General features: G+C 34.9%; 4 protein-coding genes and 1 pseudogene across 7 annotated transcripts; 1 reads left to right on the top strand and 4 right to left on the bottom strand.

The window, feature by feature from the left end:
• Positions 1–502: 502 nt before the first annotated feature.
• On the top strand, positions 503–3,329 carry LOC111481306 (glutathione S-transferase T1-like). Its single transcript, XM_023126741.1, has 7 exons — positions 503–716; positions 852–925; positions 1,131–1,191; positions 1,845–1,898; positions 2,353–2,432; positions 2,590–2,795; positions 2,895–3,329. Exons 1-7 carry the CDS (start codon positions 652–654, stop codon positions 3,069–3,071), a joined length of 717 nt encoding a protein of 238 aa, XP_022982509.1. The 5' UTR covers positions 503–651; the 3' UTR covers positions 3,072–3,329.
• Positions 3,224–8,433, bottom strand: LOC111479197 (probable LRR receptor-like serine/threonine-protein kinase At1g63430). The gene is made up of 12 exons (XM_023123752.1): positions 7,667–8,433; positions 7,149–7,287; positions 6,830–7,045; positions 6,581–6,730; positions 5,716–5,826; positions 5,571–5,635; positions 4,916–5,170; positions 4,627–4,832; positions 4,415–4,547; positions 4,176–4,330; positions 3,853–4,068; positions 3,224–3,736 (listed from the first exon to the last, which is right to left on the bottom strand). The coding sequence occupies exons 1-12, from the start codon at positions 7,749–7,751 to the stop codon at positions 3,491–3,493; spliced, it is 1,977 nt and encodes a 658-aa protein (XP_022979520.1). The 5' UTR covers positions 7,752–8,433; the 3' UTR covers positions 3,224–3,490.
• A 3,704-nt stretch (positions 8,434–12,137) lies between these two features.
• On the bottom strand, positions 12,138–15,052 carry LOC111479768 (myosin-11-like). The gene is made up of 6 exons (XM_023124620.1): positions 14,618–15,052; positions 14,270–14,470; positions 14,061–14,180; positions 13,943–13,980; positions 13,742–13,841; positions 12,138–13,204 (listed from the first exon to the last, which is right to left on the bottom strand). The coding sequence occupies exons 1-6, from the start codon at positions 14,693–14,695 to the stop codon at positions 12,233–12,235; spliced, it is 1,509 nt and encodes a 502-aa protein (XP_022980388.1). The 5' UTR covers positions 14,696–15,052; the 3' UTR covers positions 12,138–12,232.
• A 1,026-nt stretch (positions 15,053–16,078) lies between these two features.
• Positions 16,079–18,382, bottom strand: LOC111481959. Of its 4 annotated transcripts, none has more exons than XM_023127592.1 (4): positions 18,211–18,382; positions 17,995–18,116; positions 17,887–17,925; positions 16,079–17,274 (listed from the first exon to the last, which is right to left on the bottom strand). In XM_023127592.1, the coding sequence occupies exons 1-4, from the start codon at positions 18,366–18,368 to the stop codon at positions 17,213–17,215; spliced, it is 381 nt and encodes a 126-aa protein (XP_022983360.1). In that variant the 5' UTR covers positions 18,369–18,382; the 3' UTR covers positions 16,079–17,212. The 4 variants fall into 4 exon arrangements, with proteins under 4 accessions (XP_022983360.1, XP_022983364.1, XP_022983371.1 ...); XM_023127596.1 differs by having other exon boundaries at positions 17,995–18,112; XM_023127603.1 differs by lacking the exon at positions 17,887–17,925.
• LOC111481204 lies at positions 18,382–21,250 on the bottom strand (annotated as a pseudogene).
• Positions 21,251–21,458: the final 208 nt, after the last annotated feature.

The following is a 21,458-nucleotide window of genomic DNA, read 5'->3' as shown; positions in this document are numbered from 1 at the left end:
TAAAATAGTTTAAATTTATAGGGAAATCATACCTTAAAAGAATCCTATGGTTTCGTTAATTGTTTAATTATAGGTATAAATTTGTGGGTAACAAAATCATTTTAATATATATTAAACTTTTAACTAATTTAATTTTTATTTTATAGTGTTTATAGACTTTAATTTATAAAAATAAAAAATAAAAAAATATTTTCGTCATATTTGACTTTTAAATAATGGAGGGTTCATGTCTTCGTTATTTTTGTTCTTATTTTATTAAAAAAAATGTTTTTTTCATTTAACATTTGTTTATCAAATATCCATTTCAACCTATTTATATATCAATAAACTAATTAAAAATTATAAAATATTAAATGATAAATAATAGAAATTTACATTCAATTTTGGTTAATCTATTACTCTAGGGCTACATTATTAAAAAAAAAAATTGTTATAAATTAAATTTGGAGGATTAAATTATTATAAACCGAAACCAAATTAAAAATGAAATTTAAGCTAAGATAAATCCCCACCCCCTGTGGAATCGAGATGGGAAGAGCGCGTTCTTAATCATGAATTCTTGATCATTCGATCATCCAAATTCCTGCTGTCCAAACTCCGACGAACAGATAAAGCCGTACACACAGAGCTTGCCTGCGAGAGGAATCGAAAATGGCTCTTAAAGTGTATGTAGATCGAATTTCACAGCCATCTCGCGCTGTGCTGATCTTCTGCAAGTAATTCTCTTCTCTCTTCCATGAATTTTGCTTAACTCTCTTCATCTTTTTTCTTTTTTAAATAAATTGCGACAATGTCCATCAGCTTCTGGGGAGTATGAAAATTATTCTTATTCTTCGTTTAATGGTGTTTAGGGTTAACGGGATTGCTTTTGAGGAAGTCACTGTAACTTTGTCCAAACGCCAACAGTTGACTCCCGAATTCAAAGGTGGGTGAACAGAGACGTGAGTTTATAAGTACCAATTTATTGCTGCTCTGTGAAATCGTATTGGATGATTTTATGGTGCAGAGTGATGACAATGTATTGCTGATTAGTTGAAAGTTGAAAGCATGATTTTCTGTGGATTACTTCTTCTATTTTATTTCTGTTCTACATTTTTCGTCTCTAATAGACTTTTGGATTTTTCTTGTAGAGATCAACCCAATGGGAAAGGTTCCCGCCATTGTTGATGGAAGATTTAAGCTGTTCGAGAGGTAACGAAAGATTTATATTGGAACATTTTTGTAGATATTGTTATCCACCTAGAGTTGGAGGGTTGGAAATATCATCATACTCGTTTGAGTAAATTGTTTTCTAGATTTATGCTTGCCCTTATGGATCCTCTGCTTTTAATATCGGTTAGACAAACACGACTCTCCACAATGGTATGATATTGTCCCCACTTTGAGTATAAGCTCTCATGGCTTTGCTTTGGGCTTCCCCAAAAGGCCTCATACCAATGGAGATAATATTTTTCATTTATAAACCCATGATCTTCCACTAAATTAACCAATGTGGGACATTCACTCCCAATATCCTCAACAATATCTACTTTGATATTCATCTCTTCAAATCACAATTTTTGAAAATTTTAGTGATATTTGCATAAACAATGCAGCTATTACTTTCTTTTAAGATGTGTTTTCCTTATCACTTCACTTTTCTAGTTCAATTGAGGCTATGATGTGCTTTATATTCTCGTAACCGAGCTTTTCATTGCCCCTCGATTGACGCTTACAGTAATATCTAGGTTATCACAGCACTTTTTGCAACTTCTGTGTAGGCAGCCACATGCCTGCTTCCCCAATTTTGATTCAGCTATTATGTTGTTTTTAATATTGTGTATTGTTTCATTTTGTTTTGGCAGTCATGCTATTCTTATCTATCTTTCATGTGCGTTTCCTGGTGTGACAGATCACTGGTAAGTGGTTTCTCATTTCTTCTATTGTTCTGCAGCTTTCTTGATTAATATGAATGACTTCCATATGTGTTGGAGACTTGTCCTGCTTTAGTATGCGTGATTTTAGTGTATCTTTTTTTTTTATTAAAACGCTCTTCTTTTCCTAATTTATTGTCCAACAAACGGAAGGGCTGATAGATTTGCTTTCTGTTGGTTTTTGGTTTCATGGCTCCTTTATTGTTTTGATTTCTGATCTTATACTTGGGGAGTACAGATTTGATTTGCTGGATTAGTTATTATTTCTTCTTAAAGAGGAAGTAGTTTAGTACTTAGTTGGACCTAACAACTTGGTTCTAAACGGTATCGCCGAGTTCATCAATCTGCTCATGCATATCTTCAATTCTTTAGCACCCCTGATTGTAAGAGCAATTTAGTATGCTCAGGTCTTGTAACAGATATCTGTTCATGTTACTAGGTATCCAGCTGATCTTTCCAGGAGGGCTAAAATTCATTCAGTTCTGGATTGGCATCATTCTGATTTACGCCGTGGTTCAGGTATGTTAAAGATGTTCTTTCTTTCTGATAATTCTAAATGCAATCCAACTTCTTAGTACTTGTTTCTTATTCATATAGATAGCGGAGAAGTATGGTACTGTTTTATCTTTTCAAACGAGCAATGACTTATTTTGCCCTTCGCCTTTATCTTTTTCAGCTCTTCTTGTATTCAATACTGTTCTAGCACCTTTGTTTGGACGTACTCCAGATCCTCAAGTAGCTTCTGAAGCTGAGCTGCTTTTATCCAAGTCGCTTTCGAAAATCGAGTCAGTTTGGCTGAAGGGGAATGGGAAGTTTTTGCTGGGTGGCTTTAAACCCTCCATAGCTGATCTTAGCTTGGTTTGTGAAATTACGCAACTACAGGTACACTGGTTTTAATTACGTTTAGGGCTGAACTTATTGTCTTCCCCCTAATTTAGTTTTCACTAGTTCTTATCGTGTCATGGACTTGTTGAAATGCAGCTTTTGGATGAGAAGGATCGGAATCGTATTCTGGGTCCGCACCTGAAAGTGAGGGAGTGGCTTGAGAATACTAGAAATGCTACGAACCCGCAATTTGATGAGGTTCATAGGCCTCTCTACATGCTCAAGACAGCCCTTATAAAGCAGGGCGTAGAGAAATTTACTTCAAAGATGTGAAGCTACTTAAGTATCACATTGTGTTTTGGTAGGTTAACTTGTAGTTAAATGAGGCTAGACTATTTAGAATTAGTTTCCAAACCTCAAGAGCTGAAGTAAACTTTGAGAACCAAATAGATATCAAACAAAAAAATGTATTCAAACCAAAACTATATATATAAGAGAAATATGTATTTTTAGTCATAGACGAACATGTTCATGAAACCTCCTTGATGCTTCAATAACTATTTCACGATTAGGGGCTTCCTTCCTGAATAATCTGATGCATTTATGCCCGAACCTCATCTGCTCTGATACTCATAGCATTTACAATAACAGAGAAAGAAACTCAAACTAGAAAAGAAAAAGTATTACATTTCTGTGTGTGTATATATATATATTTATATATCTGATCATCTATGTGTTAGCTTGAACCTCATCTATGAAGAAAGTGCAAGTTCAGCCCAAGCAAGTGAAGATGCCTTCAACTCAACAGAGACCGAGGTGTCAATTCTGGTCTCTAACATGTTGCACAAGTCCTTCATACAAACCAGCATCGCAGGTTGTGGATGAATGCAAAGATTTACCACCTCACATATCGCCCTCAGATCTTCATCAGCAAAATGCTTCACTTCGGGGTCTACTAGGCAAGACATTGTGTCGGGCGATCCGAGGAATTCCTTGGCCTGATTAGAAAGAAAAGGCTAATTTTTAGTTTTTCTGCCCAGTAGAATCAATGGTTCAACATTATTGTAACAACAAAGTTTGTGTCAAAAAGCTCAACGATAAGTGAGTTTCTCACCCAGTCCACCAAGCATTCTTTGTCCTTACAGTATGGAGGTCTCCCACTGACTACTTCCAGTAAAAGAATACCAAATGCGTAGATGTTACTTTCAATGTCGAGATGACGTGGTTCAAGAGAATTTGGGAGAATACATTGACTGACTTGGTTTCCAATGGATCCCGAGTTCTTTTCGGACCTTGAAAGAATGGTCTTCCAGCTTTCAAAGTCAACCAGCTGCAGTTGAAGCCAAGACACCTCTTATTAAGATCCAAGGGTTATAAGAGATCCTTTGTAAGATTGGATTTAAAAAGACACATTTCAGGAGTTTGTATATAGCAAACCTTGGGTGAAAAATCATCTGTAAGATATACAGCACCAGAATTCAACTCTGATATAGTAAATGGTGGTTGAAGTTCACTATGAAGGTACTTCAGTCCACGGGCGATGCCTAAAATAATATTCATTCGTCGTGTCCAGGATAAACAACCTTCTCCATCTGGAGGCAGACAAATAATCAAATGGTATCCAAGGAGAAAGTAATGAGACGGGTAAAGGAGTTCAAAAGAGAAACTCTACTTACAATGAAGGTGTTCATACAATGTTCCATTTGATGCATACTCAAAAACCAGCATCCTTGTAAATGGACTGCTTTCTTTACAATAGCCCAGCAACTTTCCTACATTCTCATGATTTAGCCTGGCTAGATCTGCCACCTGAAGAGGAATTGAACAAAAACAACCACTTAATTGTTTATACACCAGGGTTCAAACGTCTTCCCAAACGGATACTTACCTCTCGCTGAAAATAGAGCTCGAGATAGTCAGTCCAGTTCTCTTCTTTAATGCATATGGAGATAACAGCAATCTCAGGTCCACCTTTCATGGTGCCTTTGTATACCAAACTGTCTGGTGAGGAGCCAATAATATTACTGAAATCTTCACAGGCTACTTCAAGATCTTGCCTGCTGATGCTTGGTACATTTTTCAGCATCTCAGTGTCTATCAATAAGTAACAAAAGCTTAGGCAAACATCATATACGATAACTACATTGATGCGAAGAAATTAAGGTTACGAAACGAACCAATGTAAAGAGTAACATGATCCTTCCCACTTGAGGATTTCTTCCAAGGGATGATGATCGAGGATTTTCCGTTGCATTTTCGAAGAGAAGTGATCAAAGCGACTATAAATAGAGAACCTGTCGTGACTCCAGTGATGATTTTGAGGGTTAGAAGCCAAGAAGGTTTTGAAGTCTTTTGGTGCTTGGAATCATGTTGAACGGGTATGTGCTTTGAGTTGCCTCCTGAGTGTGATCTAGCAGGCGGAGCAACACCACCTACAACAGAGATTGTAATCACAAACTTGAGTGACCAGAATTCATTTGTCAATAGCTATTGGTGATGGCCATTTAATCATAGAAAGTCTAGAAAATGAAATAGTTGCATATTTGGGTGTTCAAATCTAAGACCTTGGCATTGATATATCAAACCTGGGCCCGCCACAAACTATTCCCTATGGGGCACTTCCCCTTGTAGCTCAGAGACCAAAACATAATGGATTAACAACTTACAATCAACACGAGCGGAAATAGTTGCATATCTGTGTGTTCTTCAAAATATTGGTTTACTAAATTTAGTTAACATATACTTAAGCAAACAACTAGAAGCCTATAGCTTGTTCATCCATATCTATATACGCATACATAAAAACACAGTAAGAAACAAGGTCAATCATACCACACTGAGCTGCAGTTCGCTGTTTAGGATCTTTGTATTGAAGGCAATTTCCTCGAAAACTTGACCTGCACCGAATGTAATCAGCAGAAGTTAAGGAATGGAATGAATATGATCCATGATGAAAGAAAAACAAGATATGTGTTACCTTGGAAGATAATCCAAGCACTTGGGTATTTTCCCAACGAAGAAATTGTATGAAAAATCTGCGAACTTAAGCTCAGTTGAGTGACAGAAGCCAGTTGGATTTGAAGCATACCTGAAACGTAATGATAAGAAGGTACCTAAAACCTTGAATTGAGTTCTAAAGCACGGTTTCTTCAGTCATTTAAGATTCCCCTCAAACTTTGAAAGGGAAACAAATATTTAAGAACAAACAGGGAACCTGAACCTTTGCAACATCATCATGATCTCAACATAATGAACATAAACAAAACAAGCCCACCGCTAACAAATATTGTCCGCTTTGACCCGTTACATATTGTCGTCAGCCTCACGATTTTAAAACGCGTCTGCTAGGGAGAGGTTTCCACACCCTTATAGGAAATGTTTCGTTCTCCTCTCCAACTGATGTGAGGTCTCACAATCCACCCCCCCGGGAGGTCCAGCGTCCTCGCTGGCACACCGCTTGGTGCGTGGCTCTAATACCATTTGTAACAGCCCAAGCCCACCGCTAGTAGATATTGTCCGCTTTGACCCGTTATGTATTGTCGTCAGCCTCACGGTTTTAAAACGCGTCTGCTAAGGAGAGATTTTCACACCCTTATAAGGAATGTTTTGTTCTCCTCTCCAACCGGCGTGGGATCTAACACGAACTTTCTGGTGTTAATCACAACTCTGGACATTGAATTAGAATCACTTCGAATTACTTCACAATTTATAACTTAGTGTACTTGTGCTCATAAGCCAAATGGGGAGCATTCATCTAGTAATACTGTCGATTATGGCTATTAACCACAAACTTATGGTGCATACTATCCCAACTGCTTACCACTAGACATGCAAATACTTACATTCTATGCATATTGGACGTATACACTGAATTGTCGCCATCAGGAATGGGTCCTTGAAGTTTGTTCCTATCCAACCTAAGTTCTCTGAGGTATCTCAACTTTCCCAGCTCAGGGGGTATCCTCCCAGTCAATCCGTTTGATCCCAAGTTGCTGCAATGATAAAGAGGAAACCAAGCACAGTAAGAAAAAGTTCATGGAGAAGCAAATTCAAAGCTCAATCAGAAAAAAAACGAAGTCATTTGCTTTCACATTTTCAGAATATCTGTTAAACTCCCAATCTCTGAAGGGATCGGGCCAGAGAGTTGATTCGTCCCCAAATCAAGAACCTTAAGTTTCTTTAATAACCCCAGCTCCTTTGGTATTGTACCGAACAGATTGTTGCCATGAAGATACAGTTCTTGCAGGAAGCTGAGTTGACCCAAGCTTGGTGCTAGAGATCCTTTCAGCAACGCCCCAGAAATGTCACTACAACAGCAAACCCAACGCAGTGCGGTAGATTTAAGCTATAATAGATGAACAAGAGCAAAAGAAAAGAAAAAGAGCCACAAAACATAAGAAACGTACTTACAGTTTTATAACATGGCCTCCATCCGGAGAACAGGCAATGCCAGACCAGTTACAAGGATTTTCAGCTTGTAAATTCCAACTTACAAAAATTCGTTTTGGATCTTCATATATTTGTTCTTTGAAGGTTTTAAGAGCCGACGCTGAAGAAAAAAATAGAAAACCAAGAACATCCCAAACATAAGTCTACGAGTTCCTTCTTTCTGCTTAGCATATTGATATAACTTGAACCAGATAAAGAAACATCACTAAGCAAATAGAGGAAAAATTGATCTAAAAGCAGAATTAGAAGCATGATTTGACCAAGATCCGGATCCCACTACTAGAACTCCGCATCACTTCACAACACAGGATTTGCTCAGAGCTGTTTATTTCCACTTACCATTTCTGAACCGACTGTTTTTTATGAAGTCAATTCTAAGACAAAACTAAGTATATTATCTCTTGAAATTGCCCAACTCAACAAATTTATAAAATATGCCCTGAAAAGGTCAAGATCTAGCAGAGAATAAGATCATCTACCTTCATTCGATGCAAACGAATCACTAGTTACAATCAGAACTGCAGAGATCAGACAGAAAATGTGAACAGAAGCAAAATGTCCCATTCTCTCTTAGTTTTCCCAAAGAAGAACAAAACCCAGATAGCTCAATGAACCCGCATTGCCCAAAGAAACGAAAGAAACCCAAAACAAAATGATGAAGAAGGCGGAAACAGCAGAAGGAAATCGGGTAAATAGGAGATGTAGTAGTAGTTCCTATCAGTAAAATAGCTCTGCATTCTCCCACTCCCAGATCCTACTAACACAGTAATCTACTAATCTCCAATATTACGAGAAAATGGGTCGATTCTCAAACTCAATTAGTACACTAATCAAGTGAGATGAAACCCAGAAGAGCGAAGACTTCATTACTCGCAAAAACCAGAGAAAAAAGAGGGGAAGTTTCGAAAAATGAAGAACCCCTCAAGTTAAGCGCTCAAACTTGAATTGAAAGAGAGGTTTGGGGGAACAGTAAAAGAGGGAGAAGAAAAGGAAATGGGTTGCGAAAATGGAAGAAAGGAAAGCGATAGATAGGATTAAAGTGGGAAATGAGATTGAGAATGTTGCCCTGCAACTTTTGGGAGCCAAATCTGGAGGTTTCGGCAGCTGCCCACTTTGATTCGGCTGTTCCTATTTGCTTTATCTTTAAAACGAAACCACGGTGGTTCAGATTCTTCTTCTTCTTCTTCTTCTTCTTGCATCCATGTGGTTGGTTCGGCTTGGAATTGGATGGTACACACAAACATCATCTTCTTTCAACTATATTTTGCTAATGATTGAATTACAAGTGAGATTTGTTTAATCTTCTTCCCTTAATTATTTCTTATGGAATTTTCTTTTCTTCCCTTATCCTTTTTACTACCCACCTTCTATAACATTTTTTTTAAAATATTTTATAAATTTCTTGATATATTTTAAATAAATGACAAAGATGGAAAGTAATTTTTTAAAAGGTTAAAATATAACCAATAATTTTTTAAGATAACAAATTTGTGGGAGAGAATTGAAAACTCTACGTGTTAATTATAGTTAAATTATAGTATTTTAAAAAAATGTTTAATAATAAATGGTACGTGTCAATTATTATTTGATAATAAATTAATAAACTTTTAATTATGGGTTGAAAATATCAAAATGGGTATGATAAATCATTTAAAAAAATTATCTTCTATTTAGTATATTCTCAATTATTTAATTTTGATCTAATTTATGAATTTCTTTAATTCAATTTCAAACTTATTATACATAAAATTAAAAATAAAACATGAAGGCATTACTGAAAAACAAATAATAAAAAAAAAAGTGATGGTATTTTAATCAATATGCTAAAATTATTCCTTCATTTATTAACATCTAATTATTTGAATTTAAGTTTGACTAAATTAAAAAATTTAGAAGTTGATGAATAAAAGATTATATTTTATTGAGTTGTGAGGGAGGAGAAGTGGCAATAAATATAATAATATAATTTTTTTTTTTTAAATGGGAGAAAATGGAATAAATAAATATTTAAATATATGGTTGTTGTTGATTCAACTTATAATAATAACTCAGCATCTCTGATATAACCCATTCTTAAATATCTCCAACAATTTGGTCCCCCAAACACCGCCTCACACACTTACACTACACATAATTCTCACCATTTTTTTTTTATTTTTTTTTTCTTTTAATAATGGTTTAATTTAAGGCAAGTAAATTCATGAATCTAATAAATAAAACTCTTATTATTATCATTAAATAATGGATAATGTACCGTCGTGGTGATTTATTCATAGTCTAGGATGTTGTTAAAAGTTTTTATCATAATAATTATTATTATTTTCTTTGTTTTGATAACAAATCCAAAAGAATTTTCCCTATAAAAAAAAATATATTAATAAATTTTAGGAATAAGAGAAGACAGAGTGATTGCTTGCCTAAACATGAAGCAACCCTCTGAATGATGATGCTTCTAAGCAACTGTCTAAGAAAAAAGGCAACCACCATTATTATAAATTAAAAAAATTAAAGAATTAAAGAATTCACCCTCCCTTACTTTCTCATTTTTTTTCTTTTTCCCACTTAAATTATTAAATTATTAGTAGGTAGTATGTTTAGATTGAATTTATAGATGGGTTGGAATTAGACAAGTACATCATTTAAATTAATTATGTTTTTGTACCTTCTCCTCTACTAATTGAGTGACAATGTTGATTGTGATACACGCATCAACAACCTTGGACGAGGTATGACTAGGGATGGAGGCTCTGTAGTGACCACACCAAAGGGTGAATCAGAGAGTAGCATAGAGAAAGGAAAAGAGAGATCAGCAGTGTTGGGAGGTGTACATTCGAGGTTTAAGACTTGTGTGACAGGGGAACTAAAATAGGAAAAAGGAGAGAGGGTGGTATGCACTATATCTTCGTGTGTTCGTGATTTTTACGTTTATTTTTATTTTTTTTCCAGTTCTCATATGCATACATATTTGGTGTATTAAACAAAAAAAAAAAAAATCAGGAACACAGTAGTAGTAATAAATAAAAGAATGAGATGGTTGAATTTGAAGAGTAGCAGTTCTAATTAATTGAAGGAGAAATAAATTAAATAGTTTATATTATTATTATTATTAATGTCTGATTGGGCCAGAGAAGAAGAAAAGTCAAATTATGTATTTTAATTTCTGGGAATAAATAAGAAGACATATTGAAAATAATGTGATGTGAAATAGGGACCCCACCAAGCCATCTTCATTTTATTAAATAAATATTTATCCCTTTTTGTTATTTTTTTTTAAATCAAATCTCAATAATTTCCTTCTAGATTAAGGACACTCTTTTTTTTTTTTCTTTTTTTCTTTCAACTAATGCTTTTGGTGGATTGACTAAAGTTAATTAAAATTACCCTTTTTTTTTTTTTTTTTTTAATGCGGGGTTTTCCTTAATGGCCATATAATAGGATTATTTTGTACCATAATTTTTTTTTAAATTTTTTTTTATATTTTTATATTTATGGGTTTTTTTTCTCCCATAATAGACTTCAAAAAAAACTAATTCATATTTTAGTTTCTATCTCTAAATTTAGTTAATTTCTACTCATTTTAACAAAAAGGTAAATCACTAATTTCATTAATATCAAAATTTTCACCAATTTAAATTTGATTATACATCAATAATAATAATTTTGCTAAATTTTAATGTTATTTTTCTTTAAAATTTTATCAAAAACACTTTTAAATTTAAGATATAATTAGATGAATAAATTGAAACTTTAGTTAAACACAAAAAAAATTCTCCTTAATCAAATATTTTAGGTGGTTTTTAAGGTACACGGTCTTATTCCCACTCGATTCATCAAATTAGATTCAAAAGCAAGCCATTTTCAAATGTTGGGTGATTTTCCCAAATAAATTTAACTATAAAAAGAAAACTCCAAAAAAAAGAACAATTTTTAGTAAAAAAATTATTATTATTTTACTTTAAGAACATTGGGATATTGGAATGCTTCCACTAATTTTTTTTAACCAAATCTAGTAGTAAATTGAGTGCATATTATAATGGTCGGTAAGAAATCTTTGTCACGTTGTAAAAAGATATGAGTAAAATTAAATGAAAATAATGAGCATGTAATTATGGAAAACCCACCTGAAAATGCTGAGTTAGAAATAGATTAATAAAATAAAATATTTTAAGATTTACACATAATTGTTGTAATTCTTTTCTATTATTCATCCATAAATTTGAAGATATAATACCCCAAAATGTTATGACCCTTCTTCTCAACACTCAACATACAGCCCAAATGGTTATATCAAAATTACACCCTTTTTTTTTTTCCTTATTTATTTTTTATTTTTAATGACATCACAATAGTTTTAGAATATTTTAGAGTTTAATTTTGAAAATATCAAAACATAAAAAAAAACTATAATCATTTAACTTTGAACATGATTAATAAGATTTATTTAATTTTATGTGAATAGATTATTAACATAATTGAAAGTAATCAAGTTTTTTAATTTTTTAAAATTTAAGAAACAAACAGAAACAAATAATTCAATTACAAAATTTCAGAAAAAATATATTTCAACGAAGTTGCCGAGACAAATTATACTGTTGGAGTGATATCATTCTTTAGTTCATCTTCATTTTCTCGGATTCTCTTAAACTTCTTAATAGTTCAACCTATAATTTGAATTTTGATGAAGTGTTTGTTAAAAACTTGAGACGAGAAATGAGCCTTTCATATAACATGCTAGAAAAGAATAATAATTATATGTGACCTTCTCACATCAATTGGAGAAGGTAACAAGGTCAGCAAGGACGTTGGTCTCGAAAATGGTAGAATATGAGATCCCACACTGATTGGAGAGGACAATGAAATATTTATTTATAAGGGTGTAGAAACTTATTCCTTAATGAAGCTTGAAAGAGAACAAAAAAGGACCATATAAAATCTAATTTATGGAGTTCAGTAAAATGAGCTCCTCAACTCTACATTATCTATGGGGGCACTTTCTCTCTTCGGTGGTGGCCCGTATTAAAGTAGAATTGTGTTAGATAAAAGACTTAATTTCTGTTCGCATTCCTGAGGTTGCGCACAGTCATTACTAGCCGCTGCCTTTCACCTTCCACCTCTGCAAATCTAAGACTTATCTCTGAATATCTCTCCTGCATATCCTTCACTTCACTCTCCATTGTTTCCAATTTTTCCTCATAACTCTCTCTCACGGACCGTATCTCTTCATTTGCATTCTGGAGAGCTTCCTCCAAGCGACTTCTCTGTGACCGAACCTCACTCGCTTCCGCCACCGCTTTCATAGCCACCTTCTCATTTGCCTCAAATGCACACACCATCTGCTTCGACACTCTTCCAAATTCCCCCTGAACCCTTTCTGCAGTACGAGCATTTCTCGACCTCAATTTTCTCAAAGCTTCTTCAGCTCGGATCGCCCTTTGCTCTTGCTCAACCTTGGACAGGATCATTGCCTCTAACTCCGCTTCGAAATCTTCCCCCTGCTTCTCAAGTTCTTCCTCCAAACTTCTGCCATGGGATTCAAGCTCCCTGATTGCATCTAAAGCATCAGAATATTCAGCCTTCTTGGAATTTAACTCGGTGTAAAGATCTGATATTTCGCAGTTCTTCTCGTCCAGTATCTCCTCAAGATCTTGTACTGTTAATATCAACTTGGTGTTTGATTCCTGCGTTTTCTGTACCTGTAACCGGAGATTGCCATTCAAGTCTTTCTCATAATTCAGTTCTTGTCTCATTTCTTCTAAGACAGCCCGCAGATCGTCCGTTGTTAAGATATGATCAGATTGAGTCGACCACTTCCATGCCAATGTCTGATCCTCTTCATGTGAAGTTGGTTTGCGAGAGACCGGGGCGTGGCTTAATGGTGAAACGAAGCCATTAGGTTGCTGATGGATGTTTTTCGTAATCCCATTTTCTATTGGACTGTCAAGTCCAGAGCTGCTTTCAGAACTTGATAACTCACCATTTACTTCACCATTCTTTTCAGCTTCATCACTTAATCCATCCTGCAAAATAAAGAGGAGAGAGATTTGACTCAAAATAACATTGACCCAAGCTTACCGCTAGTAGATATTGTCAGTTTTAGCCCGTTACGTATCGTCGTCAGCCTCACGATTTTGAAACACGTCTACTAAGGAGTTTCCACCCCCTTATAAGAATGTTTCGTTTCTCCCTCCATCCAATGTGGGATCTCACAATCCACCCCCTTGAGGCAAGCGTCCTCGCTGGCACACCGCCTGGTGTCTGGCTCTGATATCATTTGTAACAGCTCAAGCTCATCACTAGTAGATATTTATTCGTTTTAGCCCGTTATGTATCGCCGTCAGCCTCATGGTTTAAAACGCGTCTATGAGGGAGAGGTTTCCACATCCTTATAAGGAATGTTTCGTTCTCCTCTCCAACCGACGTGGGATTTCACACTATTCTTGTGGATTGGACCATTTCAATAATTTGAATCAAACCTTAGCTGAATGTAAATGATGGGGAAAAAAGCGAACAAGAAAAGAAAACGCAGTTTTGGCGTACTGGGGAGGAAATCTTACTTCAGTGTAATTGTTCTTGTTTATATACTCATTGTTCAAGTAGCTGCTTAAGCTCTCATGTTGAGATCTACTTTTTAAACCTTCAAATTCTTCCAAATCTCTGGAAAAAAAAATTCCCAAACAGAGCAGATTTAGCCCCCATGTTCTATAAGAAAACAGTCAAGAAACTTATAAACTCTAATTCACCATCTTATTATCTACCTTTGCTCGCCATCTTCCTGAATCCTCTGTATCCAAATCTGTATAGCACAAGAAACTTCAAAGCTTATGTTTATGAACAAATAAGAACAGAGAGAGACAGAGAGATAAACAAACTAACATGCAAAACAGCAGAATTCGAATTCTGGAGGGGAAGAGAGGCAGAGAAAGGCTTAGTGGCCTCAGCATATTTAGCAAAATCAATAGAAACATCACCAAGTAAACCAGGTCTGGTCAATCCCTGTACAAAACCCACAAATAATATCTAAAAACAACAGCACATTTCGTCGAACACATTGAAAGAAAAAAGAATCCAGCCAAGCTTCATACCGTGGAGACTCGAAAATGGAGAAGTTTCTCAATGAACTTTCCAGTTTTTTGGTCTGCATCGAACTTCACTGTTACATAAGCAGCATTCTCCCACCGACATTTTCCTCCTCGCACTGTGGCCTTTTCCAGTCTCAGCGTCGGCTTTCCCACATCACCAGGAACCACAGATATCATCAACGAATCCCCACCAAATTCCGGTATCTGAAATCACAAACAGTTAATCCAAACAATGAACTAAACACTATTTTGTTTTCCCATTTGCTACATTTTTCCAGAAACCAAATCGAACTCAATCAAAATGAAAATTCCAATACGATCGGAACCCGAAAACCCTGAATCCCAAACGACCTGAGTGGCACAGAACCGCAATTTGAACTCGGCCTTGATCCTGTTCTTCTCACTCCTCCACCTTGCCGACTTGAACATCTTCGCCAATCTTCAAGCTCACCGGAAAACTTCACTCGCCGGAGCTCCAGCCATTTGCTGGAAACAGCAACATTCGAGTCACCCCCAGATGGGTTCAGCTCAATTCAACGGAATCAGTTGGCATTGCCAAAACAAGAGCAGACAATGAAGAAAAGTCAACTGAAGAACAAGTAGAGGCTCGAATGACGAGGAAGAAGAAGAGAAGCCGGTAAGACATGGAAGACGGGAAGAGTTGCATAGGAAATAGAGAATAGACGCTTGGTAAAGAAACAGAGCAGCAGATCTAAAGGACTTTATTTGCCAGAGTGCATTTGGAAAGAGCGGCGAGTGACACGTGGAAAAAGAAAATAAAGAAAGGGAATTAAAGGCATTTTGAGGATAAGATTTACTCAACTAATTATATAATATAATTTCAAATTGTTAATAAATAAAAGAAAATATTTTAAAAACTAGATTCATATCTATTTTTACCCAAAAAAAATTGCAACTTTATACTTTTTTTTTTCTTTTTCTTTTTCCATTTATCCAACAAGTAAGCCTTACGCAACCATGCATGCAAGTGGTTTGAAAATGAAATGGATTAAATTCGAGATTTAATCTTAAATTTTTAAATGTTTCATTTAATTTTCAATTTTATATTTAAATTTTTTTAAAAATTCAATCTTATTAGATACAAATTTAAAAGTTTTCAAATCATATTAGACATAAAATTCAATTTTATAATAAATATAGACCTATTACAACATAATTTACAACATAATAAGAGTTCGATTAAATTAAATTTGACTTCTTAAGGATTATCAGAGTTACCAAAATACTCTTATTATAATTATTGTTATATACATTTAAAAGTATCTTAAATTTTCTTCTAAAAAAGAGGGGTATTATTGGATTGAACCTAATTTCTTAATCTATGTTGGGGATTTGGTAGCATAAAGATAAGGTTCATAAAGATGCATTAATGAATGAGAGATTAAAGTAGAACAAACTTAATAAACTAAGGCTCCCTTAGTCCCATAACTTATACAAAAACGTCCCTACACATTTATCCTTTAAATAAATAAGCCGTTATTATTGTCAACCTTATTAATATTTATAAAAAGGGAAAAAGTAGTCAGTTTAATTTAAATGAATGAATATAGGAAATGGTGTGATGAATAGGAGTCACATTTATATATAAATAAATAGTCAGAGGAAACACTAAGATAAATAAATAAAAATAGATGAGAAGGAAAGATGGATAGTTTCATGGAGGTGGGTTGGAGAGGAACATGAAGTGGGAACCATTGGGAAAGATGATAGCAATTGTCAATTGCTGGATGGTCCCTTTCACCAACTTACTACCCAATCTATAGATCTAAAATCAACCACTCAGGTAGAACCTTCTACTTCTTATAGTAGACATGTTTTAACCACGGAAATATGCGGAGCCTACGACTTTTTAGAAAAACTAAGATATCTTATATTACCCAATGTGGAACTTTCGAAATGTTCAATTTAGTCCTTGAATTGAACATGATTTCGAGCCATACAGATTCAAGTCATACAGATTAGAGATGTTCATTGAACAAGTAGATATAAGATCGAAAAAATAACCCAACAAAACAAACTTAAATAAAATTTAGGGATAAAAATAGAGCAAACGCCAAAATAGAACAAACTTAGGAGTTATAAAGACCCAGACTTGAGTAAAAGAGGGCAAAAGGCTCTGTTTCAAGGCTTATCATGAAGCTAATATATCAAACTCAAGGATGATGATGGTCTCTTTCAATGAAAGATGAAGATTATTACACCCTATTTTGGGTACACCAAAACACATTAAAATTTCAACCTAAAATTTGACATGAAATGAAAAAAGGTCCAATGGCAAAACCCAAAAGATATGATACTTCACCAAATATTATATTCTTCGAGTTCTAATAATGAATTAACCTTTTATTGGTAGCTCAGGGCTCTGTGTTTCCTTATGGAGTTTTCTTTACATTTCCATTCCTCTTTGTTCTATGTGGCCTCATATGACGTTAAATAAAGGTGTGAGTGAAAGAAAATCCATGGCGTCTTAGATCAAAATAACCTTAGATTCCTTAAGAGCAACCCTTTATTGCTGTTGATTCCATGACATGTGAACCATATTGTTTTTCCTTTGTTCTTTTAAGAACACCGACCTATTTTATTGACTTCAACCATTTATAGCATCAAAAAAAGAACAGGAATCAGATCTCGAGGAACTTTGCACAGTTCTTTACATCTAAATAGCCTGTCTTACTAGTTAGCTTGTGGATCTAAAAAGATGATAAGGGCAGCATATCTTTCTTTTTCATACCCCATTTTTTTCTTTGGTTTACTATTTATCTCTGTTCTCATTTCCAGGCTTTCATGTTTATAACCTACTAAGAACTGAGTGGTGACAAACGAGAGAAAGCTGGAAGATGATAATTTTCAATGTGTGTGGAAATGATTGTTTATAAGAAGAGAGACTGAAAGACAGAGTGATCAGAGAAGGGGTCCCAAAGAAACTTACTGGTGAGCTATCTCAGTCACTCCCGTCTGGATTTGTTTTTGACCCTTTTTGCTTCCATCTGAAGAGAGAAAAATGTTGAGACAGATTTATCATAAATGCCAGCCAAGAAAATTACAACACAACATGCTGACCAAACAGAAAGCGGCAGAGAAAGAGAGAAGATAAAATATCTACTGAAAACAACAGCAATTAAATAAAGAATTTAGAGCTTTGACAGCCAGAAAGTGTACACCTCACGTGGAAATCAATCAAAACTTTAGGGCATATTTGAGAATGAAGTTGAAATGATCAAAAGATCACTCCAAAATATTCATTTAATTATTCAAAATCAATTTTGACGATGTGAAAATCACATTAAAACTGTAAAACCAAACGCTCAAATAATTTGAAGGATTAAATATCCCTTTTGAAGTGATTTTCAGTATGACAAAAACTATTAGAACCATTTTAAAATCACTCCCAGAACATGCCCTTTTACTTGTTCTAGAATAGGGGTCTCTGAGGAACTAAGAATTCGTTGAAATATCATAATCCATCTGCAGAAACATCGTTTGAGGAGTTACAAAAAAAGAAATATAGGAATTCAGTGTAGCAGAGACTTTTTTGGCGTGCACCATGTGTAGAAGAACAATCGATGAGAAAATGGAAGAAAACAAGAGAACTTACACACCATGGGTATACCTTTCTTTGTTTTGATCACAGGCACGACCTGCAGAAATAAAATGAAAACAAACTTCACACAAAATTTTGAACGTTTCGTAGATTTATAGAAACCCACCTCGGCAACAATGCCCCTCATTTGATACTGCGAGGTATAGAGGTAATCTAGCATATCCATTCTCTTCTTCTTCAGAAATATTGTTCTTCGCTTTGAGCAGGCATACCTGTTCAAAAACCTTTCTACGAACAATTGAAGAAAAACCATGTGAATTTAAAAATCTTGGGCAATGCATCATAGAAATAGATTGGAAATTTCAATTTGAAAGGCTTGAACCTTCTCTCTTCCCTAAATTGGTACTTGGGCTGTGCTCTACCGTAGCAGAAATGTGGGTTTGGCAAGGAAATAGAAGCCATGCACATATCAACTCTTCTGAAATCAAATAAACTTGAAATAACAGAATGTAAAAGTTCACTTTGTAATAAACTTCTCATGTCATATATTTAGTTTGATTGAACTTAACTCTTATATTTCCACTGTTAATTGAAGTAAAAGCAGAGACATACACTAAAGTAGCATAGGGACACTTAATTCTATGGCGATATCATGAAAAGAAAGTAAAATATAAAACAGCAATACATCAAACAGAAGGGATGGAAAATGCTATCTACAGAGTCCATTAACATAACTATATATTGTTGCATCTCACCCTACAGATAACCTTATAAGCATAGGGTTCTCTAATTTTTGAAGAGCTCGGGAAGATGAGCATTGGTGAGCTTAGTCCTCTTGCTGATATCTTGCTTCTTTTCCTTGGGCTTCGGCTTCAAGGATGCTATGTGTTGTGCATTGGCTCGCCTCTTTGCAGTGTTGGTTGCAGGTTTCATCAGCATGTCGCGAGGTAATTCAATCTCCTGAAAAAGTTGCTTCAGATCGTCATCTACCTTGATTTGAATTCTTGGGTCGTTTGGGTATGCGATATCTTCTTGTGAATCAAAGTTTGAGAGAAGCCAAAGCTGGCCTGAGGCTTTTAGGGCCTAAACAAGAGGGGGAAATACATTGTAAGCTGAAAAGTAAAGGTAATAGACTGTCATGTAGACCTCATTATATCATCTGGAAAATAATAAGTTTATACTCGGTTTCAGAGTGAAAAGTACAGCCACATGCTTTCAATTCATTATACAATTAAAGAAGTTGTAATAATATAAGGGCCAGTTCCGTCGAAACAAAACTTCATAGAGTTTGGGAGGCCAAAAAATGATGATCAACAATCATGGAATCAAAACATTTAATTTTTGAAGAAACACAAACTCCAAGCCGTTCCTCCTACTGCATCGGAATATTATACTTATTAATATCATTAACAAAGAGTTAGAGGTTTGAATCCCCACCTCCACATATAATTGAACTAAAAAAAATCATCAATCATTAGCTACTAAAGAAAGTTGTTTCTTGTAACACTCTCAAGCTACCTCTTCATTAGACAAATCAAAACACGATAAATTGATGACTTTAATATACATTGCATTTATATATCAAATATAACTGAGAATCCTGATCCCAATCCCCAAGAGTTTCTTGAACTAACCTCCTGAGTATTTAGAATTACAAACTAACTATAATTCCTATTATTGTGCAAATCAAATAAATAACCTCAAAAGCAAAAAAGTTAAAAATACATTTGATGTCCAAAATTGCTCATGCATTTAACTCCATAAAAGTTGTTGCCGAAGCAGTTCAATAAGGATAGCATCATCATTGATATATTGCACATTTTTTCATTCAGAACAGAAAAGGCATAAAAAAAACAATCTCAAATATACATACATGCAAATCTTCCATTACGTTTGGATAAGAGTCCTTGAGATCAATAACAGCAATGCCTTCTGGAAATTTCCGTATCAAGTAAAGTTGATTCTTATCCTTCAGATTGTGCTTGGACTGAATAGACGAAAAACAGCAAAAAGAGAAGGAAAAAAAATGTCATACGACATTGAAGGTTCAAACATTTAAACCAAACAAGTACAAATTCGTGCAAATTACACATGTGTTTGAGAATATAATTACCTTGTACGAGAAACGCCTCCCATCATAGTGCACCTTTAGGTTATTCCGTAGACTATCAAAAACGGCTTTGTTTGAATTAATATCAACATAACATGCTTCACTGATTTGCAGTGGGGTAAGGGCTTGCCTTGTCTGTTAACATGCAAATAAGCATGCTGAAAGATTGAAACATACCCTTAAGGTTCCAATTCACAAACAGGAAAAGAGAAAATGCATTTCAGAAAAGAATTTCTTTTAAGCTCTTACAGTCAATTCAAAACCATGAGAAAGAGGGGTGAGGGGATTAACATATGTAATTTACATGTAAAAACACATTTATTCACTAACACAAGTAGTGAAGAGGATCCTAATGACAATCACAAGTCCCACTAGCTGAAGAGTTCCTCTTTCTATGAGGCCAGCCAAATCTCCAGGTTAAAAATTCATCCATTAAAAAGAACATATTGAAGTCGGTAAAACTTGGACAAATTAACAACAAGAAATAAGTGAAACTAAGGAAGCTCTGTGAACATTTCGAATCAATACGTGGTGAATTGCATCCTATCCTACATAGCCTTCCATAGAAGACTTCGATCAAACAAAAGAAACCTTGTAAAACAATCGAAATAAAAAGAACAAAACAGGAGGAAAAGGATGTAAACCTCCAGCAGCAGGTCGATAACCCTCTTGACTGAGCCCCAAACTGGGGATTTTCTTATGCTGTTAATATGTTGGAAGTCTCTCAGTATCATTTGAAAATTTTACAGCAGGAGGCGGAGGTCTTGCAATGGAAGAAGGCGGTGGAGGCGTAAACTTAGGAGTAGACTTGGATGCAGCAATGCCAGTCAAGGTAGTCTGACATCTCTCTTGCTGTTTCTTAAACCTATCTAGTTTTTCTTGCAAAGCCATCCAATCCCCTTAAGCACGTTTCAAGTATCAACCCTAACAATCAAAACAACGATACAGATGAAAATAGACGCAACCAATAAAACCAATTTGAAAGGCATCAAGTCCAACCCACGACTTAAAATGCCCACAAAAGAAGAAGGGAGTAACTAGAATACCACAAAATCGACCGCCGTGGATAAAGACGACGGTGGGGTCGGGGGTCGACGTTTGATAACCTGCAGTATACATAATCAAGCCGACTGTTGAATCGAGTTCAGTGTATGAAGCTATGGAGGCTGGAATGGGGAAAGCGCGGAAGAGAGGGAAATCGGAGTTGGATATGGCGACGGCCTAATAAGAGTTTTTTCTTTTTTCTTTTTAAAACAAATTATCATGTCAGGACTAATAAAGCCACATCATCAATTGATTGGAATTTAAAACAAGTCCAATCAGCATCCTAGTCAGCATTTCATTAAGTCATTAATGGCTGTGTTATCTCGAGCACTAAGATTCAGCATTCTTAAAATTACTATTTTACCCTTAATTTTTATTACTATTTTCTTAATGAATGATATTCTAGGCACAATTTTATATACTTGCTTGAAATTTTACATCCTTTAAATTTCAATTTACATTTTGCTAAATCTGAA

Source organism: Cucurbita maxima, unplaced genomic scaffold, assembly GCF_002738345.1.
Source record: "Cucurbita maxima cultivar Rimu unplaced genomic scaffold, Cmax_1.0 Cma_Scf00001, whole genome shotgun sequence".
NCBI classification, from domain to species: Eukaryota; Viridiplantae; Streptophyta; class Magnoliopsida; order Cucurbitales; family Cucurbitaceae; genus Cucurbita; species Cucurbita maxima.
Note: the sequence above shows the minus strand (reverse complement) of the source record. Positions and strands in the feature narration are given on the sequence as shown.